The sequence below is a fragment of the Pteropus medius genome, unplaced genomic scaffold (genome assembly GCF_902729225.1).
Source record: "Pteropus medius unplaced genomic scaffold, Ma_sr-lr_union100, whole genome shotgun sequence".
NCBI lineage: Eukaryota > Metazoa > Chordata > Mammalia > Chiroptera > Pteropodidae > Pteropus > Pteropus medius.
The window spans coordinates 20,004,867-20,031,491 of record NW_024351729.1 but is presented as its reverse complement, the minus strand read 5'-3'; the positions used below and the strand labels follow the sequence as shown (position 1 = coordinate 20,031,491).

Here is a 26,625-nt window from a genome sequence, read left to right as displayed (position 1 = left end):
TACTTTTCACCGGGGGCGATTCGACCTCTCCAGGAGCAAATACATCCCACTTTGTAGATGAGAAACGAATTTCAGGAAGTTAAGGAATAAACCCCAGATCACTCAACTGGTGAGTGACGAAATGGGTAGTGATTATCACAAAGGTACAAGGCACGTTTCCAAGAGGGAAAGATGGGGCCAGAATCAAGAACAGGCACGGAGGAAAGGAAGAGACTGCTGGCAAAATTCTTCTTCTTCATCTGGTTGGTCCTGACATAGGTGTTTGTTTAAAAATTATTCCCTAAGCTGTAGGTATTTTAGGTGCTTCCCATAGGCATGATATATTACAAATTATTTTTTAAGATAAGTTTGCGCCTCGCGGACCACACTGGATAGTTTCTACAGGAGGAGAGATAAACTCAGAAGACCTTGAAAAGCTTGTCAAAAAAAAAAAAAAAAAAAAGGCTCAGAGAAAATTTATCTCCCTAACCCAGAATTGAAAGTCTAGGAATCATTATGAGAATTTTGGAGGTAGGGGAGGGAAGAAGTTGTGAAAGTGGGCAGAAGTTCTTAATTTATTAGAGGTAAAACACAGCTATCAATTCAAATTTCAAATCCAAATATATCAGTAATTGAAATGAATGTAAATGAACTGAATGCCTTTTTATTACCTACCGTCAGAGATCACATATTTAGTTATTTTATTGGTCACACCACGTAAGTCAGCTGTGTTTCAATGAGGAAGGATACTAAAGAAGGACTGTAAGATTAGTCAATATATTAATGACGAAAAGGATGACCTTTAAAAAAAAAAACAAACTTCGGAAATTTTAATTTAGGAAGGAGGTTGAGTTAAAGACATGGGAAGAGGGTGGGACTCAGCTATTAAGGCGAAAGATGACAAAAGATTTTAGCTGGTCTCAGGTATAATAGAGGTGAACGGTCAGGACCACACGTGCAAGGACATAAGTGCACAATTATGTCCTGATGCAGGGAGGCACTGTCCTCCCACTGTGCCCTACTTTCTGTGGTAAGTCCATTAAGTGGAATACTGGGGCCGTTTCTGAGCACTGAACAGTAATTACATTTTTTATGTAGCTCTAGAGGGAACATCAAGGACTTGCTGAAATTATGGGTAACATTTCACTTAACACTGAGGGGAAAGTATGTACTTGCATTATCTGTATATGGGGTCAACAGAAGATTTATTCTGTTTAATCCCTTCTAAATTTCTAGTTCCCAGGATACAATCTGCTGTCTGTTTAGAAAGGAGCCAACTAAGCTTTTTAGAACTGTGATTAACAAACTCTGCATGAGCAGAATCCCCCACGAGGAAACTAATGGGGCTGTAAGATACTAGTTGTGCCTTCACTCGGCGGCTGCTCAGTTCCTCTGGCTTATTATGTGATGATTTTTAGATGCGTCTAACAGGTAATGATTCTGGGATGACTTGAGCTCCAGGAGGTAGGGATACCCCTGTATTTCTTACAAATATCTGTGTGTAATGTTTACCACGCTAGAGAGCCTGTATCTTTAAGACACAGTAAATACAACTACCACGGATCCAAGATTAAGACTTCATATTTTATTTTTTAAGAAGTATTTTCAAAATTTCCTACATGAGTTTTCACCTACACATAAGCAAACCTTAAAATAATGTGATGAAGTCAGTGATGAAAGAGACGAAGATTCGTATGAGCGAGGATTATTCCCAGTTCATCGCAAGCCTCGGTCACAATGGCATCAGCAGCAGAACCGGAAGGAGCAGCAATATACGCCACGCCACTCTGAGGAGGGAAAGAGAGACTGGATTTCAAAACACAATTTTATGTTAAAATGCACAAACATCAAAATCCTCATCTATAAAGCATAAACGAAGAGTCAATCGCACTGTGGACTGATGCACTCAGACAAAAAGGCAAAATGAGAAGATCTGAGTTATCCATGTACCAAATGGAGAGAAGTCAAAACAATTCTCTAAATACCAATGATACGTCACCTTCATAGCCTGGATATATAAACTCACAGAACTCAAAAATCAGAAGCAGGATTTCTGAAGCGGTTTCTATATAATGATCTATTCTCAGCAAGTGCACGCCAATCCCACACTTACCCTTTTAGCTCTGTCTACGTTATCCCTGAAAGGAAAGAAGGCATCGGAGCTGACAGAAACTTCACTGAGTTTGCCAATCCATTCCTTCTTCTCTGCCTCAGTTAGTAATTCAGGAACTTCCTCAAACAGCGCCTTCCACTTTACTAAATCTTCATCCTAGGAGTGAGGGAAAGAAAGAAGGGAGAGAAAGGTTTGACACCATCTTTAGTGCTACTTGATGCAAGTCAGAATGCTGACTGACAAGCACTTAAACATTTTTTCTAGGACTTCTTAATTGTAAATAATGATGCTTATTTACAGTCAAAGTCATTATTTTTAGAATCTCTCTCTCTCTTTTTTCTTTAATGCTTTTAACATTTCCTTAAGGAAGAAAAGTGATTCTAAGTGTACCAAGTAAAGACCATACCATTTACTTTCTACAAAGTATAAGACTATACCATTTACTTTATTACAAATATATTGTTTTTTAATCTCTGCCCAAGTTAAATCTATTACTTTATATCCCTGTATCAAAGCAAGAAATTGGAAACAGATAGAAATCCTAAGTACATTTATAAAATCACTCTCGAGAATAGTCTTATAGACAAACCAAAACATGATGCATAACATTCAGATTTTTAGAAGGTGCTTCCAATTTTGGCTTTGGGTGATTTTTTTGGCTTAAACAACATACGTTCATTCCTGTACACGCATAATGACTCTTCCAGAACAATTAGCAGGGCTTTGCTGGGTAATATCAAGCAGAAAAATACAAGATTAAAGTAAAAAGGAAAAGCTGCTTCAAGTACTTCACATTACAAGGCTCACTCTGCAGCCTCACTCCTCAATGATGCTACGGCACGGATTCGAGGCCCCGAGGGGACAACTTAGTATAGAAGACTCGTTCTTCAAAAAACCACTGAGATTTTGATTATCAGACCTTTCTCTTATTTTTCAACCAGTATTTCTTCAGCACTGGCTACATCCAGAAACTGAGCTAAACCCTATTATTTTGGAGAGCTACCTGACACTTTCCATTTTAATGTTCCCATATACCCTCTTCAAAACAGAAGACACTAAAGAACATGAGATATAACAAAAATATACTGAGTTCTCAATGGCACTTAAAGAAAACGTGGGTGGAGAAGAAAGACACTGATTCCTGCTATAGGTAATTTGCATGTAATGCTGAATGTCACCTAATGTGTAATGGCACACGTGGCACTGTGACAGATACCTCGAGATGGGTGAAAAACAGTCCCTGCCATCAAAAGCTTATAAACAACAGGGGAAGTACAAGTATGCAAAACTAAACCAATGGTTATAATTTAAAAAGGCAGAGAAGATTTGTGGTGTCAGAACTGGATGAAGAAAGTTACATGAGACAAAAGACAATAAGAAACTGGTAAAAAGTTTAGAGTAACAGTTTTTAGACAATAAAGAAATTCAAGAAAATAGCATTTTATCTTTGTAGTGATGAAGGCAACGTCTGTTACACAGAAAAGGGTAAACACACCATCCACAAGCCAATGACAGGCCTTTACCTCGCCAATGGTCCCAGTAACATACTGATCGATGGCATTGGAGATTTCTGCTCTCTTCACTCCGGTTTTAAACTTCATTGAGAGTACTCGTGGGTGATGTCTAAGCCACCAAAAGTTTGCCTTATCTCCTGCAAGGCGTGTGCAGTGTATCCGAGACTGCTGTCCTGCTCCAATGCCAATGACCTGAAGGACGTGGACATTAAAATGAACACCTCTTCCAACGACACATGTGTCTGAAGGGATCTTTTGTGCTTATTTCCCAAAATCTAACTATTAATTCTGTGGAAGAAAGTACCGGGCCAAAGTAAGAGCAATGTAAGTACTTTTTAAGTCACTAAAAGGTGAAGATTAAGAGATTTATGACTACTATTTATATGTTTTACCTCTTAATATTCTGGAAGTTTCTAGAACTCTTGGACATCAGTACTGAAACACGGTCTTACTGGAACTTATTAGAACCTGAGCATAAGGGTGACCGATAGCCACAATCTCCCAGGTTTCTATTAGAGGCTAGCAATCTTTTAACAGTTGGCAGTCAGGAAAATTCTGAATCTGAAAGGGTCTTCCAGGTCACACACTAATTAACATCTACTCTCACCCTCCCACTGATGGGTCAAATAATTCAACAAATGCCAAGAGTTCAAGACACCATGGGATTTAAGGGATCCCAATGCTACTGAAACTATGACAGAAGCAGGTTCACCCTGGAGTCAGATGCCTGAGCGATACGCTAACTTGGCCCTGTATCCACAGCCAGGTGCGCTAGGAGAGAAGTTACACATCTTGCTAACATCAAACAGTACGAAATGCTCAATACCCTGAGAACAGTAGTGGTCATACCACTGTGTGACTTCTGAAAACTGGTCAAATGACTCTTACAAAAGGTGAACTTCAGTATACAAATTATGCCTCAGTAAACCCGATTTTAAAAAATCACGTTAACTCCTCATCTATGAATTCTTGGAAAAATAACCTAAGAAATCTATGTGAAAATACCCTAGGAGCTGCAAAACCATGGGCTGGTGGGTGGCAGCATCGTTCTTTACTCCTTCGTTGGAAATGGTGGGGTATGTGTGCGTGTGAATAAACCAGATTTTGTAGCAGCTATTTGAGTCCCACTAATCCAAAATGTGGGACTCATTTTGGATTAGTGGGACTCAAATAGCTGCTAGGCAAGAAACAATATGACAAATTTTAATACTTAGCTCCAAAGATACTTCGTAATCATCATTAGCTTTAACAGTCCACTGAGTTACTCAGGAAATACTGACAAACCCAGGAGAGAAAAAATTGGCAAATTTTCCCTTTTAAGTGATCTACTACTGGAGAAGATACATTTTTGAACATCGTTTTGTAAAACAACAGCCCCTCCACCCCAGCTGAGTTTCACGGCTTGGTTACCTGACCGTTCTTGGCATAGCACACTGAGTTAGACTGAGTGTACTTGACAGCAATGGTGGCCACAATGAGATCTCTGAGCGCAGATTCCGGCAACTGAAAAAACACAGAATGGTAAATGGCACTGGGCTCTTTAAACTTCATTTCACTTTAAGCATCTTTCAGTGGTCCCCAACGTTTTTTGGCACCAGGGACTGGTGTTCCTATGTGAGTCTAATGCCTGAGGATCTGAGGTGGAGCTGAGGCGGTGATGTTAGCGCTGGGGAGCGGCTGCAAATACAGATGAAGCTGAAGCTTTGCTCGCTCACCAGCCACTCACCTCCTGCTGTGCAGCCCAGTTCCTAACAGGTCACAGACTGGTCCATGGCCCGGGGGTTGTGGACCCCTGTTATACGCCATTTACTGCAATAGACTTATAGTTAGCTCTTTCAAATGAGGTGAAATTAACTATTCATGTTAAACACTACTGTGTTTTACTGAAAAGATTACCATTTAACATATTTATTGTGGAACTCGGGACACTGCCTGATGTACAACAGACTCACACTTATGCCATTTTGCGCCAACTTTGGCTTAAGCCTGTCTACATACCACACAAGATAGGAAATACCACATCCACTCCAAAAGTGACAAGTATTTTCTCTACCACGGTACCAAAAATATCGAGACGTGATAACATTTATGTTCAGAAAAAAAACACCGAGAATAATTTTCACAGACGTAACAAATGTGATGCCCACACACAACTAAGGCTGTTGAGGGAAAATCAAATTAGAATCATTTTCTGCTTTGTCTAGAATGTTCTAAGTAGAAACTATTCAGAAATGCATTGTGAACTACTAGTCCAAATAGAATAAAACAACAAATATTTTAGCCCCAAACTCACTATCTTTGATATAAAAAGCAAATACAAATTAAAAAGGACAATGACCTATGTCAGCATGCTGAGTGGACAAAGGATATAAGCAGCAGCTAGTTGGTAAATCAGCTAACTGAAAAACTGATAAATCGGACTTCATAGAAATTAAAATTTTCTGCTCCACAAAAGACCCTGTATTAAGCTAAAGCCTGGGAGAAAATATTTGCAAACCACATAATCAATAAAGAATTAGTACCTAAAATATACAAAGACCTCTCAAAACTCACCAACAACAAAAAAATTAATTAGAAAATGAACAAAAGATATGAAGAGACATTTCACCAAAAAGGTTATATACAGATGGCAAATAAATACATAAAAAAGAAAGTCCATCATTAGCTATTAGGAAATGCTAATTAAAATGATGAGACACTGATACATGCCTATCTTTCAAAAAAGCTGGTAAGGATGCAGAGAAACTGGACCACTCATACACTGCAGGTATAAGATGTAAAATGGTACAGACTCTGGAAAGCAGTTTGGTAGTTTCTTATAAAACTAAACATGCAACTACAATATCGCCCAGCACTGAGCAATTACTCCAGAGCATTTATAACAGAAATAAAAACTGAAGTTCATCCAAAAACCTGTTCATGAATGTATAACAAACAAAAATTATAGAAAGGGAGAACAGATTGATTGTTGCTCCAAGTTGAGGAGGGGGCAGAGGCAGGAGGGAAGAGTGGCTAAAAAGGGCACCAAGAGGGTTCGTTGTGGTGATAGCAACGTTCTGTGTCTTGATTGTAGCAAAGAAAATGCCAGAATTGTGATATTGTGCTATAGTTTTGTAAGATATTACTATTAGGGGACATGGGGTAAAAGGTACATTGGAATTCTTAAAACTGCACAAGAATCTACAATTTTTACTTTTTTAATCTCAAAATTAAAAGCTTAATTAAAAAACATTGTCAGAACTTCTTAAGAATTTGTAACTCTAAGGTGCTATTAATGTAATGTAATATCCTTTCCTATCTATATCTGCTGTTTGAGTCAACAAGTATACACTTTATTCTGCTGGTTCTAAAAACCAATGCCAGCCTCTTCGACGTCTACCTTCAAATATAGCCTGGTATTCCGAGTTAGAATGAAGGAATATGAGACATGTCAAGGAAGGGGAAGGGTAGGAGTGAGGAAATTTAGTCTTATAAACATGTCACAAACAGTTAAAATAGAACATTATTTGAAAAAAATGGGAGAAAAGGAAATAATTCAGGCATGTTCATTAATACGTAATATAGACTCCTTATACTTCTATTCTCTCAAGACTAAAACCATTCTAAACTTAGCATTACCATCTGATGATTTTGAGGCTGGAACGTTAATTTAAAAATCTACTTTAAAAGAAGGGAGGGAAATATAAAGGAGGATAAAATCATTATTTTCATCCTTAAAATTCCCAGATTTCTATTAAAAAGATATGAAACAAATAGAGAAGAATTTACATAAAAGAGTAATTAAAACCACAGCCTCAATCCATGTAAAAAGTATCTAAGCGGGCATAACCAGAGGCACGAAACCAATCAAATATTGCTAAATCATTAATCAGATCAATACCTATAAATCTGCAAGGAAAATTTTAAAAGGTAAGGGTCTTAATACTTAGGTACAATCGTCAACATGGGTACCATGGAATCTAGGTCAGTTTTTATAAAGATACATTAAGCAACCAGGTTAATGAAGTAATAAGCACCTCATTTCACTGTGAGCTGCTTAAAGTAACATTGCTGCAAAACAGTTTCCATGTGGAAATCCCAGTTTGTCGTCATCTTGGCCAAGAAGTGGAATCCAAAGGGCTGAAAGATATTTCTCCATATGATGCCCACAGGTTCCTTTACTGAGGGGCACCATCGATTTTCAAAGTTAAAAATAGAGAATATCCAACAAATCAACACACAAAGATCATGTCTACTTCACCATATGCTTACTCATAGATAGAACTATCCCAATAAAGATTTTTAAAGCTTATTTTCAACAATTCTACTTGAAGCCTCAGGAGTCAGGCCTGGAACAGATTGCAGCTCCTCGTTTTCCACTTCTCTTACAGTGAATGACTTGTTAAGAGACTAATCTTCTTCTAAGAACAAATGGAAGAGCTGAACAGAGAGTTAATCAAATACCAAGTACCAAGAGGCAAAGATCTCAAATATAAAGGGAGAAATGAGTGTGACGGTCTATGCTTTTTGCCCCGAAGGCATTTCCCAAGATGAGAGTAATAAACTAAGAGTTGAATAAGCTGAGCGTGGCTTTGGAGTCTTACAGGACTAAGAGGCAAAAATACACTTCCGTATACTCCAGAGAAGAGGGGTACTAGTAGACACTTCGCTTTCAGCAGAATTGGGAAGAACCATAAACAAACCTCACAAAGACTGAAGCCCAAATTCGAATCAGCTCAATTCCTGCCAGGAGAAAGACAATCTGCCTCCACCTGATGTACCTGCCAGAAGCATAAGTCACTCTCTTTGGAGTGAAAAAAAAATAAAAATACTGTCCAAAATATCTCTATAGTTTAACCATAACCAATATTCAGCCGTCAATTAAAAATACCAGGCATACCAGCAGACAAGACCAGAAAACAATGAAGTGACTCATCTGACATACTGAGAAAAAAGTATAGTGAACATTTGACCCAGCTAAAATATCCTTCAAAACTGAAGGCCCAATTAAGAGATTTCAGAAAACATTTACCAAATCATCCATTTCTTTTATTGCATAACCTTGGGCAAACTTAACTGTCTCCTATATCACAATTTTGTGACATTTACAATAGAGAGGATAATAGCTTACCCTGCCCCCTTCCATAAATTGCTATGTGCATTAAATGACATAATACAGCTATACAAAAAAAATCACATTGTCCTAGAAATATGTCCTTCCTAAAAGATGACAAAAAGCACAAGAGTAAAAGCTTGTCTACACAAAAACACTGAAAATGAAAACAAACTAAATATCAATCACAGTGCATTATACATGAATTACCATATGGCCTTTCAGATGAAGATGTAGATATATACTTACTGATACAGAAACAAACTTTCAGCTTAGTGTTCATTCACTAAGGCAAGTTATAGAACATAATTATGAAACACATGATCTCATTTATATATAAATAAACATAAATCTCTCTATGCATATACATATGTACAGAAGCTCCCAATACAGTCTTTTATCCATTTTTGAAGTTCTCAAGCTTACTTGATGATGACTCGAAGATGCACTAATATCTGCATATCAACCAGTTTTAAATAGGCCTTAATAAATGCATAAGCTTATAAATACTAAAAACATACCTACATGATAACTAACATTCAGTTCACATATTTTCAAACTTACATCTTTATTCTTGGTAACAACATTGCTAAATAATGACTTGTCTACGACACCAGTATTTCTCTTCTGGCTTAAACGAAGACCAAAGAGAGTTCGAACTTCATTCTCATCGGGGTTGTAAGACTGGTCCATCTAAAGTACAAATATAAAGAGTTAAAAGTGATATATCTACATCCCTCAAAATTTTTCATTTAAGTTACATACAAAAGATTTTTTTGAAACAAAGCTATACACATTTTTTTCTAATGTAAGAATATGTAAGATTATTTTAGTACAGGTATAAAAGAATGGCCAAGCATCAACATTTTGCTCCAAAAATTTTTACAACCCTATAGGGTATTACAGGTTTTACAATTTCTATACAACATTAAAACCAATGATTCCAGTTTTTGGTCGCATTAATTAAAAGCACTATTTATATAATTCTTTTGAAAGGTTGGTGGATAAAACATATTTGGTAACAGGCAGCGGCGCAAAAATTAAATTTTAATTTCCCTTTCTAAAAATCTCATAAAATACCTAACGATTGAATTACAAGTTAAAAAGAAGTTAAAAGGGGGAAAATGGGACTTGTAGTCTGTTGTCTTTGCTATCTGAAAGGGAATATGTCATTTATTGATGTCTTCCTCTCCCAGATTTTGAAAAGATATTAAGACGTGGGAATAATTTGCGTAAGACTGCTCTCCTCCTAGGTATTTTTCTATAATTGATAGTATATTTCTTCATTTAACCTTTGGATGATCTTTGACATAGAAAATAGTAGTATCTATAACTTACAAGCAAATCCTCATGTTAATTCTGCTTAATTTGTACATTCCTGAATTCTAAAATGTCCATTTTTCCTTTGTATTATAAAATTTCTAAAACTAGGATGTGCCCTCCAATTAGCTGATGTCAAAAGAAACTTGTCATTAGACAGGGGGAGGAATTTAAGTTGTTCCATAGTTGTAATTATGTGTCCACGTGCAAACTTAGCCAAGTCTCAAATAAATTACTGAGGAAGTTAAGTTGCCTTTTCACACCTTTGAATACAATGCTGTCAGGTGCTGAAGAGGTCATGATGATGAGCTCAGGGTTTGGAAAACATTCTCCAGGATGCTACACGTAACTGCTAACAGCCATTAGTACTTAACACTCTTAACAAAAAAACACAATTAAGAAACTGAAGAATATAGTGGCAGCTAACTGAACAGTTAAACATGCTATCGAGTAGCTTTAAAAAAAACTATGTGTATTTAAAGTGGTATTTTTCCTTTAAAAAGCTCACATGGAATATATAATGAACTATACAATTATTGGTATCTTACAATGAAGGATACTTAATAACTTCCATTACGTGGAGTTGAGATTCTATGGATTTTGTGACATGGATACTTTCTGAAAAGAAAGCATTATCAATTTTTACTTTCAATGTAAATAACTCTGCTTTATCACTGTAAAATCTTAGACTATGGGCTAGTTTCCCTAATGCATAAAAGCTTGTAAAAATCAGTAAGAAAATAAACCCTCAACAATCTATTAGAAAAACAGGCAGAGTACGGGCATACAGTTCAATAAAAAGAAGTAAAAATTCCCTTAAATATGAAAAGATGTTCACCTTACACATAATGGAAAATTAAAACTGCAATGAGATGCCATTTTCATCAATCTTACTACTCAGATGAAAAAGTTTAAGAACACAATTCTGGCAATGGTGTTAGAAAACAGGTACCCTTACGCATTTCCATTAAGACAAAATTTGTTGCACAACCTCTAAGAGGAGCAGTATCTATCCAAATTACCAATACATATAGCCTGTAACTCCATTTAATTTGTGCAGGGATTGTGCAGCAGCTAGACTGGTGACTGTCTAGATGAGATTCACAGACACGGGACAAACCTCCAAGATGGTGAAGCATTGTATATTTGTGGCAGCGAGGGGGAAAGAAAAATGCAAATATTCACTAATCATGTATAGCCTATTTCAGAAAAGATATGAAATTTAAAATATTAGCTACTTCTAATAGGGAAAGATGGGGAAAATTTTCTTCAAATGGCCTAATATCTTTTGAATAGAAAATCATATAAATATATTAATTATTCAAGAAATTTAAAAATTTAATATTAAGAGTAAAGAAGCTACCCTCATCTTAAACCAAAAAATAGTAATAAAAAACACTTGTGGGATTAAGGATAAAGAAACTAGAATAAAGAGGGATAAATGAGAAGAATGTCAGTACAAGGGAAAGATTAAATATGGGGGGAAAGAGACACAAAATGAAAGAGTGAATTATGTTTTGAACATGAATTTCACTAACCTGAAGAACACAGTAGTTCCCATTTTTCTTTTTAGAAAGAATTTTCAAAGCTTCTTCTTCATATCCTGGGGCAACAATACCATCAGATACCTGTAAATATATATTTTTTCTATTTTAAAAAGTCAGAGACTACCTCCTTAAAAAATTTAGAGACAATTATCTATTTTAAATAAATGTAGCAGTATTTTCCGGTTTCTACCTCCACTATATGCTAATGCAGCAGGTTCTTGAATAACATGATTTCATTGATGCGGCGATATAGGAACTTAAACTTGTTTATATCAATTAATTGGTTTCATTATAGGTTGTTTTCTTTACAGTCACAGAACCCATCAATGATAATAAGTGACAGCTTACTATACTATAGTTGAAAAAGATATGCCTATGTTAGAATACAACTTTCTACAGCTCACTTCATCTTGTGTTGTGTGCTGTCCTTTCGAAATTTTTGGTTATTCATTTTAGTTTTAACAGTGATTCGCTCTAATACATATGCCTTAGGAAGAAAAATGTTTTACTATTCTGTTTATGGCTGGTGTTTTGCAGTAGGAAGAGCATGTTCTGGTGCCAGCTTGGCCAGGACCTGGCTTGAGCAACATAAGTGGTTCACACTAAATCAAAGACTAAATATCCTATAACTAAAGATACAAAAATCACACATGGCTCGTCTACTCCAAAGCCTTGCTATAACTGATGGTACTCAGGCCAGCTCTGTTGCAGTTGGAGATGGTCGTGGTCATGGGAAGAAGCCCTAAAGCAACTAAACACTGTCAAGCCACATGTCCCCTCAGGCTTTACTTCTACCTACTAGTCTCTCTCCAATGTGCCTGCTTTTTTTATTCTGTTGGTCTCTCCACCATTAGCAAAACCCTGATTTTTCTAGAATGTTTGTTTGGTACTCAGTTGATGGAGGCTAGTTTTTCGGAATTTGTAATTTTTCCTTTTAAACAGTCTCTTTCATTACAAACCTATGAAAGTTTAAAGTTAATTATTATATCACCATCCAAAATGGCATCCTCTGCTCTTTGGAAAACACTAACCTTGGCTTTCAGATAACAACTACTAGAAAATTTAAAGGAAATATAAATTAAAAATTATGACAGCCAAATATCCATTTGAAACATTCACTAAATCTCAAAATTACAATTCAGTCAAGGATTCATATTCTACATAAAATATAAACATTGTAAATGATAAACTTAACTAGTTTACAGAGAGTACAAATATAAACATCACAGGTTATGGTTTCTATGAACAAATAAAGCTTTCCTCAGTTCTGCATGGATCAGGACACATAAATGTCCACCAACCTCTCTGGAGATAATTTTGGCAGTAGGGACGTCGCATATATCAGATAATGCAACAAAGTCACCAAATGAAGACATCCTATCGGCCCCTGTAAAGAAAAATTAAAACGAGATGTTTATCACAAATTAGAAAATAGTGTTTAAAAAAACCCAATGTCATCATATGAAATCCATTTCTCTAAACTTAATGTTATTGTTTACATAAGATTTAAATAACAAATTAATAAGTCATTTAACCAAAATAAGTGGTAAGAAAGTATTCTTTAATTTTACCTATTAGAGCAGCTCTTTTTGTGACCAACCTGAGAGTAAAATGTTTTTTAAGCTTTGTGGCCACATGATCTCTGGTGCAACCACTGAACTCTCTGGTTGTAGTTTGAAGTCAGCCATTGACTACACATCGACAAAGGGACGTGGCCCTGCTCCTGTCACACTATTTACAAAAAACAGGTGGCAGGCTGAATTCTGCCCATAATTTGCTAACCCCTGTTGCAGAAGGTAAACTACGATATCTGGTTTCTCAATAATCTTCCATATTTTCCATAAATGGTATAATAACATTCACGGGTTATTAAACTCACAAATTAGATATTTGTGAAACACGCAATTCTAACCAAATTCAGTACAGTCAGAATAACCATATAATTTTAGTCATATATTAAGTAATACAAATGCATTTAGTAGCCTAATCTGAAATTAAATGCACCAGATTCCAATTATGCTTCCATTTATTACATTCAAATACCAACAATACACATTCATAAACAAATTTATTCCATGGTGCCCATAAATCATTTCAAAGTATTAAAAACAAATTAAAAGATAATTTGAAATCTTACCATGAAACAAAGATATTACCATTTTATTCTACTTTAGGTAAAACATTGCTTTTTCTATTAAAAAACAAAAAATGCTGTTATTCTTCTGACCTCTCGCTCTTGCGTATGCAGTCGATACGGGTGTCAGGGTCCTGTACATGTCATGGACCATGCAGACTTTGGCCTCGTCTTCACTAAGTGGGATTCCAACAGCAGCACCTGGTACAGAAAATCATGAAGCAACCAAAAATCTCAAGTTGCCACTTGTCAACTCCTAAATCAGAACATTTTTCTTAAGATCTAGTCTATGCAGCATAATTTCTAGCACCTGTACCAAATTAAATAAAAATCTGTTTGTCCAGATAATTAAACACCAAAAATACAGTTGCAGGGGAGGGTGAGCAGAGGGAAATGTCTTCTCTGGCCTCTGAAAATAGCCACACGTATGAGGCCTGCCAGCACCAGGCATGTCTGTGAAGCCGGTTTTACCTCATTACTCACTCTCTCCATCCTGCTTGATACCACATGCCATTTATTTCTTTCCTGCTCATGTCATTTTAACATCGAATAAACACCTGAGAACTAATTATGTGTTGGACTGTCTGTCAGTAGATCTGGTGATATAAATAACAAAGTTGTGGAGTTGATTTAAATACAAAAAGTAAAAAGGTATCTATAAAGTGTCCTAAGAATACCTTCTTTAGGTCTATTCAGTTCCATCTTCAACCATGTAGAAAAATATTTAGTCATACTGCATCAAGCTACTTCATTTCTTTATTTTCTAAAACTTCATGTTTCCACTACAAAAAAACTACTTCTTGATTTTCCAATGTTACACAATTATATATATAAATAGGTTATGTGTGTTATTTTATCAGGTCTTATCATGTTACCATATTGAAAGTGTTAACAGACTTGACAAAAGTGGTTTCAGACTTCATAGAATGTCTACATTCACATTAGAACTTGACAATTCTTTTCAAAATTAAAGGGTGCATTTTGAACAGTTCCAGTGTTCCAGAGTACAGTGCTTTACCTGCTGGGCTGACGTGCTTGAAAGAGGCAGCAGCTGGGATGCCTAAAGCTTCTTTGAGTTCCTTCACCAGCTGCCAGGCATTCAAAGCATCACACAAGTTTATAAATCCAGGGGCTCCATTTAGAACTACATATAAAAATATATACACATTACCAAGTAGGGTCAATAAAGTCAGATATACGTACATTTCTTAAAACATAAAAACATATGAAGATGTACAAATGTTTTAAATGATGTATAATAAAGAGGCAAACAGATCTACAGAAACAACTAAGAACTTGGTGAGAAAAGTGAACAGAACTCTAGAACCTGAGCCCGTCTTACCAAACCTTCTCATTCATTCTCTCCCTCTCTGTCCAGCCCCCTGCACCCTCTCTACTGGAAGACCAAATCCAGTCAATCTAGAAGTAAACCAACAGAAATTTAGGAAGAGAGAATGACAAATGATGATCAGGGATCCATGTCAGTTCAGAAATAAGATAAATCAATTATGGCAATTAAGAGACAGTATAAAACTTAAGTTATAAACCTTGTCGATTTAAGAAATAATATTACCAACTACAGTGCAAGAGCTGTGAGTGGGAGGAGAGGAGGAGGAAAATGTGTTGGATTTTTCTTCTTTTACACCAGATTCATTAGGTCCAGCTCAAATTTGAAAAGTAGTTAGAAAGACTCCAACTTCAGAGTTCTGCCATGGCCTATTTACAATATTAGAAGTTAATCTCTTGTGAATATACATTTGTAAGTTCAGCGCATACAAAAAAATAGTAGACCACTAATTAAAAATAACTGCAATAACTGCATTTCCTTTATGTTATCTAGACACTAGATACTTTTAAAGAACTTTACCAATTATTTCCTGACAGCTTACTGCAATGTTAGGCACTGTTTCAGGTACTTGGGATATTATCAGTGAATAAAACAGTCCCTCCTTCCACCCCGAAAATCACTGTCCTCCTGGAGCTTATGGAAGAGGCACAGAAGAAACAAAATAGGCAATAAATAGTTAATGAGAGAAAATATTAGATATTTATACAAATGAGTTGGAAACAAGTCCACACAAACTTGGACTTGAATGTTTTTAGCAGCTTTATTCTTAACTGTCAAAAATTGTCTTTCCATTCAATAGGTGAATGGAGAAACCATCTATGGTAAATCCATATACAGTGGAATATTATTCAGTGATAAGAAATGAGATCTCAAGCCAACAAAAGCCATGGGAGAACTTTAAATGCACATTACTGAATAAAAGAAGACAGAGTGATGAAAAGGCTATATACATAGTATGATTCTAATGTTATGACATTCTGGAAACAGCAAAACAATGGAGACGGCAGAAAGATCAGTGGTTGCTGGGGTTACAGGGTACAATGCAGGGAATTTTCAGGGGTGAAATTATTCTGCATGATACTATCGAGGTAGATACATGACATTATGCATTTGCCAGAACCCATAGAACACATGACAAAGAGTAAACCCTAACGTAAACTATGGACCTTAGTTAATGAATCGATATCAGTTCATCAGTTGTAACCACTTGGCACCACGCCAACGCCAGACGCTAACAGGGGAAAGGATGGAAGGAGGGATACGTCTGGGTCCAGGAACTCTGCACTTTCTGAGAAATTTTGCTTTAAATCTAAAACTGCTCTAAAAAGTAGTACCTGAAAAAAAGAAATAGTTGCCCCGGCTGACTACAAACGCAAAAGGTTTTGAGAATGGAAAGTATGGGACACTGAAAGTACATGAAGTATTTTTTTGTCTCAGAATCAAAATGGGGAACATATAACTATAAGGAGGAAATACCTGAGATCTAACTGTAGATAAATGTTTTAAGAAATTCTAGAAGTAGAAAGTCGTGCAAAATGTCAGGTTTCTAATTATTCATTCAGTAAATACTTAGGAAACATGACAAGCAATATTCTAAGCCCTGGGGATACAGCAATGAACAAACAAGAAGCAATGAACAAAGACAGACAAGGTCACTGTTCTAGGGAGCTGACATCCTCATGGGAGAAGACAATTAAAACATATGCGGCAAAATAGAGCGATGCGACAAAAGTGTGATGGGCCGCTCCTTTGGTCTGAGTGGTCAAGGGAGGATTCTCTGAGGTGGTGAGAGTTCAGGTGAGATCTGAATGACAAGAAACCAGGACCAGAGAGAATTCTGCATGAAAGGAGCAACCAGCGCAAAGGCCCTGGGGTGGAAGCTCTGCCTGCTCAACAAACAAAAGCTGCTGAGGGGAAACGGGTCTGGGAAGGACTGTGGGGGAGTAAGACCAGAGATGACAGGGTTTGTAGGACAGGACCAGCCCTTCAATAGGAAGGAAAGCCAATACACGGTTTTAAGTAGGGTGTGACAGCATCTGATTTACATTTTTAAAAGATGACTAGCTGGGAAGAATAAAAGAAGAAAAAGCAGAGGCCTGTTAAGATCACTGTGGTCTGGGAGACTTTCAGGGTGACTAGGGGCTTGGGCAGTGTTAGAAGGGATTCAAAATATATTTGAGGTAGAGTAGATAATAGAACTTATCGATCCGCTGAGTGTGAAGGTAAAGAAAAGAATATTTCCATTTCTCCTCAGACCTCCCACACTGCTTCCTGCTCACTCCTCCTCTCCCTCAGCTGGTGACAGGGGCCAAAGAGGAGCAGACAGGGGCTCCTGCGTCTTTCCACTGCCGTGTACCACCCCGAGTGCTCTGCGCCTGTCTTCTCAGGCTACGAAGGATGCTGGCCTTGCTCTCACCCAACACCAACCCTCCACCAATGCTTGGGCCTTCACGCCCTTCGACACCCACAATACTCTCCTCTGTCCCCTGCACCCACCCTCACTTCTACCAGTAGGACACGTTCCAACAGCCCTTCTTCAGAACAAAACACAACACAAATCGAAAAATCCTCTTGTAAGTTTACAAACGCATGAAGTCCTAATTTCTTTGTCAAAGAATTATCTTTATTTCTGTTATTTCCTAACCTCACGCTCCTATTTCAGCCCATGTCAACTGGGCTTCCAGATCCATCATTCCAAGGAAAAGGCTCTGGTAACGTTCCCAAATCAAACAGTCACTTTTCTGTTCTGGGCACCATTCCAATCAGATGAAACTCTACAAGACTTCCAACCTGGTTTTTCTTTGGCTGGTTCTTGCTACCCCAAGGCTCGATCTTGACCTGCTTCCATGAAGTCCAGGCCATCCCACCCTATCCTATGTCTTCAAAGTTATCTATACGACAAACACATTCCAATCTGTTTCTCTGCTTGACCTCTCTCCAGAACCCGAGATTATCTCAATATTTTTTGCTCACAAGTTCACCTGGCATCTTAAACTTCAGGTGGCTATAAGAGGTATTTTGTAACTTACTTTATCTTCTAAACGGGAACCATGTCAGATATAACACAAAGACAGAAAGACAGACAGACAAAAATACACACACACACCCAGACACAGCAAACCATGCCATAGAACACTCAGTCTTTACCTGTAATGGGAAGCTTGGGCTTCAGTGTGTATAACTGGGCAGGAGTTTGATGTGGGTTCATTCCATACCTCAAGGGCATCTGAGATATTCCTTTACTATACTGTTTCCTGAAGTAATCTGAAATTGCTTCATCATACTGTGCCGTGTGAGTGAAAGCCTACAAAAGGTGTACATTTTGTGAAACACTAGCGGCATTTCCCAAAGGGGGTCCGAAGTGATCTTAGGTAGCACACGGACGACACCCCCTCACCGCACACACACGCCTGTGTGCAGGTTAAGACACCAAATAAGACTCAATAACAGAGTCAATTATTCCCTTTCCAATTCTCTTTCAATCTTTTAAAGAGATTACCTCTCTAGTATTTGGTCTCCTCATTTATAACAAAAGGACAGCAGTTCCAAGCAGGGCCTTGGTAGATGAGATAATCAAGCGAGAATGAGTATTGTTTTGTTTTGCAAACACTGAACTAGGTAAAAGTGCGCCCCTACCTTCAAGGCTAACTGGCGTCTAGTCTCCAGGGAGGTGTCTTTACTGTCTGAGCTCTGCATCTCTGTGGACACGGCTGCATAGTCCTCTGGTTCACACACTACTGTCACTCGAGCGTGGTTTTTGGCTGCTGCTCTCAGCAAGGTTACTCCACCTTTGAAGAACAAAAGACAATTTGCATTTTCATATCAGTTTAACCTCTTTCAAATATAGTCAATGTACACATACTTCAATTTTTGACTTAAAAAATAAGGGAAAATAAGCCAGATGGATCTGTATACAACGAAATAGCTTCAAAAATATAGATGAGTTATAGTCATCCCAGAATACAACCTGGAAGCATTAACTATTTTCTACTCCCTCAATAGTCAATTTCAAAACAAAAATCTAATGTAAATTTTAAATAATCCTCTCCTCTATTAAGTCTTCAAAACTGGCTTTTCTACTCACCAATATCAATTTGCTCAACAGCCTCTTCAACAGTTACATCTGGAAAAGCCACTGTCTTCACAAAGGGATACAGATTACAAACAACAACTCTAAAAGAAGAATGTAGTTAATTGAGTCATCAAAAACTCAACTTATGTGGTTTACAGCTACATAGGAAAAATTAGTCAGTAGCTAAAATCTAAAAGATCTAAAGATCTAAAATGTAGAACTGTGAGCCTGACACTTTAGAACTCTTAAAAAATTATGTTGAGAAGTCAGAATCTCCCACTGTTGCAGAGCATAGGTGAACGGAAGTGGCTTTAGTCAACAGGTGGTGTGCTCAGTGCACATTACTCCCTCTAAATCATATTGTTATGTTGCTGCCTGGGTAGTCTTAGCTACCCATTATACTAACAAGCCATCGAAGATCTTTTCAAAATTTTAACAGCAAGGTAAAAATACAAGGCTACAGAGAACTTCATCATTTTGGAATGTGACCACTATTACCTAGGACATTTAGAGTCATACACTGCTTCAGGGAATGTAAAATGATATAACACTGGAAAACAGTGTGGCAGATCCTCAAAAGGTCAAAGATAGTTATCTGACCATTCCTAGGTATATACCCAAAATGAAAATATTTGTGCACAAATATTCCATTCCTAGGTATATACCCAAAATGAAAATATTTGTCTACAAAAAAAATCTTATATGTGAATGTTCATGGCTGCTTTACTCATAACATGCAAAAAGTAGAACCAATCCAAATGTCCATCAACTTATGAACCAATAATTAAAGTGGGGTATATCCACCCAATAGATTATTTTATAGCAATAAGCAAATAAAGTACTGATATACACTCTAACATGGATGAACCTTAAAAACGTGCTATGAAGCTAGTTGCAAAGGACATTTTGTAGGAATATGTCACCAATATGAAATATTTAGTATAGATAAATCCATAGAGACAGAAAATAGACTGGTAGTTGCCTAGGGTTAGACGGTGTTAGGGAAAATGAAGAATGAACGCTAATGGGAATTTTTTTGTTGTTTTTTGAGGGAGATGATGAATATATTCTAATATTAACTGTGGTAATGGCCACACAACTCTGAATATACTAAAAAAAACCCTCTGAATTATATATTTTAAATTGGGGAATTATATGGTATGTGAATTATGTCTGAATAAAGCTGTTACATATGTTTTTAAAAAATGAATATCTTTATGCAAATAACTAAGTTGCTTATATGTACTAAAATTTAGAAAAGAACTTCCTAAAAAAAGCAAAGCTTGTTTTTAGTTCAAGTACCCATTTTGGTGATATAAACTTGGCAAAACCAAAATGCTAACACATGTACAATGTCACACGTAAGATAATCACAGTGAACAATCAGGAAACTAAACCTAACACTCATCTGGATCTTTAAAAAGGGGCACTCAGTTTAGCACGCTCTTTATTTTTAATCCTTAATGTATTAAAAATTCAACTTCGAATTTCTACCTTATAAGATTGAAATCAAGTCTGGCCATGTCAGCATTATCTTCTGGGATATTACGAGCCAAGATACCTGATTTAACAAAGATAAAGCATTAGTTCAAAAAACAAGTCAGAATAAGGTACTTCTTTCCAACATAGTCCAATTAATCAAGTTAAAGCTTCTAACGTTGCCTAATTAAGAATATCAAAGATAGGTAAAAATTAAGATTAGTGGGTATATTTAAAAATCTTTTTTTATCAATTCTCGATTCCTCTTAAGAAACGTAAAAGGAATTTTCACATAACTGTTGCCAGTTCCATCAATCTAAGCGATTTTATAAGTAAATGGCTTGTCTGATTCTTATCATTACAGCCTTTTATTCTGCCAAATTTTACTGTAACTGGTAAGTTAGCAATATACTTATTTCTCACCATTTTGGTTCATACACAATTCGTTTTCCCAGATGAATGAACAAGGTAAAGCGCTTTGAAAAAGAATTCTTTTGAAAGTTACATTGTGATGTTTTATTCTAAGTTTGAATCATGATAAAATGTTTTCACACATAACTCTAAATATTTTCATTAAATTCAGCAGGAACTATCACTCTAAGTTAATTATCAGGTCAAGACTAATAGTAACCAGACGAAAACAATCAATCAATCGCATATAAAGCAAACTAGATTTTAAGCAGGTTCTAACTTATAATGTGTAGTGGCGAATGTGACAAAGCCAACATACTGTCACAGATAATTATTTTTGAGCTTATGATCTGACTTTTTCCTTGCTTATTCTACAAAGTAATCAACTAAAATAATCCTGAAAATCAGCTTTAAACTGAAGGTATCAATCACTTACCAGCGTGGACTGCAGGATGCAGAGTTTTCACACGTCCCCCTAACATTTCAGGAAATCCTGTCAGCTCAGAGACATCTCTGAAAATAAACAGAATGTTGCTACTCTTTCTGCTGAATTGTCATTTTACATTTTATACAATTCCGAAGCATCTTCTAACATGAAGTCTACTGTTCTCATTTTGAGAGATTTTTCAGAGCCTGGATTTTCAGAATTCAGATATCGAATCATAAGCCATACTAATGCATATCATTAAAATAATTTCAACTGAGAAAATTTGGCGATACAGAACAAAAAGCATTAAAAAAATTCTTATCTCAGAAACTCTACAAAAGTAAAAGCAAGAATTTTGTTTTATGATTAAACAAGCACAAAGATGGCAAATCAACTGAGTGGGGAAATAAGATTGTTTAATAAAAATAGTGTTGGTATTGGAATAACTGGTTAATCCCACACAAAAATTAATTCCCAATGTATCAAAGATTTGAACATTTCAGAAAAAAATCATATTAGTAGCAAAATTAAATACAAGAAAACTATTTTCAAAGCATTAAACAAAAGGTTAATAGATGTGTATGTGTAAACATTAAAAACTTTTACTGAAAAAACGCTGGAAAATTAATTGCAAAATATGACATAGGGAGAAATGAAAGAAAATATTTGACTACTGATCTATATCACCAAGCTGACATGAACCCTCTCTCTGGAAGAACTTATAAGTAAATTCAATGACATGAAAAAATGCCCACAAACAAAAGCAAAAAGAAAAACTATTTTCTATGAGCTATAAAATAATGTATATGCCAAATAGAACTAAGAAATAATTTAATGAAATATCTATTTCATAACATTATGAAATAAAGTATGTGGTAAAGAGAGTGAGTTATAAGCCATTTTCACTACCTTCTTTACAATTTCTAAATTTTTCAAATTATCTACAATCAACACATATTGTCTCCATAGCAAAAAAGTAAACATTTTAAAACAGGAATTTCTACAATACGGTACAGAATTTCCTGGGTACATTCTCCCTATTAAGGAGGGCCATTTGCAAATCACTGGTGTTTGACCAAGGACTCGCACAATTCCGACATAAACCGACAAACTGGTGACATTATGGTTTCCAATTCAAAATTCCCTTTCCCAGAATTCAGAATAAAATCCTATTTCTCTAACAGAGGATAACTGCTAAAACAGAGAAGGCAGAATTAACCACCATTTGAGAGGATTAAAAACTTGCTTCTCCTTTATATTTAAGAATTTATGTCACCTGCCCTCTTTGGAATAACCCTCTGTATGCTCAGTGCTATATACTCACCAATTAAAATCTCATCAGTTTATCTCACACCTCAAGGTTAACTTCCTCAGATAAAATCTTGGCTCCGCCTCTTACTAGCTATGTTAGTTATATGATCTTGGACAAGTTACATGACTTCTTTGTGCCTCAATTACCTTATTTATTAAATGGTAATAAATAAAAATTTATTTATTAAATGGTAATAAAAATAATACACCAAAAAGTTGCTGTAAGGATTACATGAATCTATATATAAAAGTGTGAATAGTCTCTTTAATTGGAGAGAAACACATATACATATCCACAATTAAAAAAAGGCCTAATGGGGTTAAGTGAAGAGTGGGTAGAGGTACTGAGCAAACAAGACTAGAATTTTAAGTATTTAAACAGGGCATGGATATGCAACATATTCATTATACTTTTCTCTCCCCATAACTGTCTGAAATGGTTCCACAATACAACTTGGTGAGGGAAGAAATGGGGCTACAGAAGAGGACCCTGCTTAATTTGAAGGGTCCAACCGCAAAAAGACTCAATATGGGACGATGGAAGAACAGTTTATCTAAGCGCTCTTACCCCGTTGCTGTTCAGACAGAGCCGCCCTGCCTTCCATGATTCTTACAGGGCTCTTATGAGAACCCCACCAGAGAGATGCTGCAAAAACTTTGACACATATTAAGGCATTCTTGTCATATGAACTTGTCCAATTTAGGGAAGCTGCGTCCTGCCCACACAGGGCAGGATTACAAGAGGAAAAAGGTAATAATCTGCTTCTACCTAGATCTAGACAGCAAGCAGCAAACTTTTCCAAATGGCAACGAAAACAGACCCAACACTTCACTCCTTTTCTATAATATATTTCAGGGGTGTGTATGAACTCTCACTGCAGTTTATTACGGCTGTCCTGTGGCCTTTTTCATTTTCTACCTTCCAATCGTTACTCCCTCTCCCACTAGCAGAATGCCAGCTCCTTTGCAGCCTGATTTATCTTTTGCTCATTCCTTCTTCCCATCATTTATGCCAGTTAATGAATAGCTTGTGGACAAGGGAATGATAGATTTGTGCCTTCGTATGGTTACCAGAGATGCTAAGAGAAGGAGACTTGAATCTTACAGATGTCAAGAGTTTATTAAAGTCAGTCCAAACAGATCATGAGAATCATAAATTGAGTTTGTCCTGCAAAACAAACAGCCCACCTAATTTGTCATAGGGTGTAGTTTACAAGGGAGACTCTGAAATGAGGATGCCTCTACTACCCCTTAAGTCTGTAAACTCAAGCAGAAGTTAGTAACTCTCTCTGAGCCTCACTATATAAGTAGTATACCAACCTCATGGCATTGCTGGAAGGAGTAAATAAGGTATTTTACTCATAGTGCCTGGAATACATTACTAACATGATCATATAACGTTGATTGGACTTAACTTAAAAACTAAGTTGTGCCTTACCTGACTGCCAGACCAGCATCCCTGAGAGCTTTTGCAGTCCCTCCAGAAGCTATCAGATTCAAACCAAAGGAAGTCAAGTTTTTGGCAAATTCCACAAGGCCGGTTTTGTCAGAGACACTAAACAAAGCTGAAACACAAGACATTTTCCCTCATCACTCACAGTACATTAAGATGTTTGTCCTTCAAGACCTTAGGGGAGGGGACCAGGGGGCGGTTTAGGGAAGGAAGTCACGAATCTCAAGGCCACCATCACCTCTGCCAACACTACCCAAGCCCAAACCCGCGGCGGGATCTGACAGCTGCCGTCCGCCTCACCGCGGGCCTGGGCCTCCAGGCCTGCAGCGCAGCCAGGGCCACCGAGCTCCCGCCCCACGGCCGCCACCGCTAGGGGCGGGGGAGGAGGGCGCCGCGGGGCACGGCGCGATAGCGCAGCTTTGCGACGATGCGCGAGGGGCTCACCGAGCTGGCCGGGTGCCATGGCTGCTAGCGGCGAGTCTGAGCTGGGTCAGCAGCGGCCACGCCACGTGCAGAGGGAGGTGCTCGGGACCAGAGGATCTCGCTCCCGGAAGCTGAGTGAGCGGCCCCGGAGGGCACCTGATGGGTCACATGACCCGGCCTGCCCCGCCCCACCCGCGCTCCGCCCTGGCCCACCCGGCGCTCCGCCCTTCTCAATTTTAAGCCTGAAATTGGGGCCTTGAAGCTGAAAGGGAAGGTGGGATGGGGCCTTTTCTAGACCTGAAACTTAAATTTCAAGGAACACCGCCTGGAATCTCACACTGCAGGCCTGATTTGTCCCTGTTCCTCAAAATGTGGCCGCCCTTGGGCCTCAAGAGCAAATGTTTGTTGTCCAAGGCAGCCTGTCCCCAGAGACTGGAATGTAACTGAAAGTGTTAAAAGCATTACAGAAAAGCAGAGAAACAAAAGTTCACAGGTTGACAGCATCTTGGCAATCACTCATCACCTCCTGATTTAGCAGATTTTAAAAAAATCAAATGCAGACCTAAAGATTAAGTGATTGACTCTGCAGATCACATAGTAAAGGTAAAACAAAGTGAAGTTGATATTCGTTTGAAATTTTTGATTCCACATGTAGATGGAAAAGGGGATTCTATGGAAAGTAAGCTCACAGAGTGATATGATCATAAATTCCTAACTGGGCAGGTCATGGTGGGTAGCCATGCCTAAGACCTGTAACTGGTGAAAAGTTTTAAGCCCGCCCAGCCCATTGTTCTTGTGCATCTAGGTTAACACACCCTTGAAATAACAGAAGTAGTAGCCCTGGAAGGGGGTGTTAACTCTCAAGAGAGCACATAATATTGTTAACTATCCTGCAATCCAATCTGTGTCTTGCTTTCTCCAATTTTCCTTACATTCCCTCCTTAATTTCAAATGCATAAAAGAAACTACAAAACTGTTATTCTCAGAAGCATTTGCGATCTTGCCATCTAGCACATGTTGTCAGTGTGGCTCAAATAAACTCTCATAAAAATTCCCTACAGGTTTGTACGTTTCTTATGGCAACAAGGTTTTTAGAGGAAATAGGAAGCAGAAAAAGGAGAAAATAATGCTGAGAATTAGTGATAAGAGGAAAATAAATAGTACTTAGGCATTCAGCACTTTACCTTCATGTGAATTTCAAATAGTCAGTTTAATATTTATTGAGCACTTTCTACCTAAATAGCAGAAACACAGTGATGGAAAGGCAGAGACAAATGTCATCTAATCACTGTCCTTAAGGAGCTCATGATGAATATAAGTACAGAAACATAATTAGGTATAACTAGAAAATTTTAATAGAGAAAACATGAGATTAAATTGATTTTTGTAGAAGCCCTTTGGAATTCTGCCATACATTCTAAAATAGAATGAACTGTAGGTTCCAGACCAAGACACAACTTTATTCACTTAAAAATGTTTACTAAGATTAATTCTAACTAATCTCTTTATAGTTCTAAATTTCAGACTTGATATGTTAATAGCAAGAAGAGTAAATAAATTTTTTTGCTAGCTTTGTGATCCTGGCCGCATCGTTTCATCTTTGGGAATCTTAGGTGCCTTGTCTATAGAGTGGAGATAACATTTGTTCTGTAGGCTTCATCAGATTATAAAAAACAAATTAATCCATGGAAAGTATAAACTGCAAAGTGACTAATAAGAGTAATAAATAAGCATAATTTTCTTCTTGGTTATTCCCTTGATGTAGTTGCTAAGTGTGTACCTCTCTGGTTTTACAGTATGATCTTTTTAAAGATGCTAGTAGCAAGCAAGCTAGAGTATTTTAAATGGAAGACGTCCCCACGAAGACATGAGGTCATCTTCCAAGGGTCTATCACTAACATTACTGTTTCCTTTTTTAGTACATATGATAGCATTCCAAAGGACCTGCATGCACTATACTGATTACATTTTCATTTCTTCTCTTACTTCATACCCTTTCGCA

The 26,625-nt window shown here is 37.2% G+C and overlaps 1 protein-coding gene across 1 annotated transcript; it reads right to left on the bottom strand.

Annotated features, from left to right (window-relative positions):
- Positions 1-1,542: 1,542 nt before the first annotated feature.
- Positions 1,543-24,796, bottom strand: ATIC (5-aminoimidazole-4-carboxamide ribonucleotide formyltransferase/IMP cyclohydrolase). Its single transcript, XM_039844714.1, has 16 exons — positions 24,645-24,796; positions 24,186-24,312; positions 21,446-21,522; positions 20,614-20,680; positions 19,132-19,220; positions 18,684-18,835; positions 18,195-18,351; positions 14,718-14,843; positions 13,793-13,900; positions 12,867-12,952; positions 11,557-11,646; positions 9,263-9,391; positions 5,017-5,109; positions 3,616-3,798; positions 2,093-2,248; positions 1,543-1,766 (listed from the first exon to the last, which is right to left on the bottom strand). Exons 1-16 carry the CDS (start codon positions 24,661-24,663, stop codon positions 1,647-1,649), a joined length of 1,779 nt encoding a protein of 592 aa, XP_039700648.1. The 5' UTR covers positions 24,664-24,796; the 3' UTR covers positions 1,543-1,646.
- Between the last annotated feature and the right edge of the window lie 1,829 nt (positions 24,797-26,625).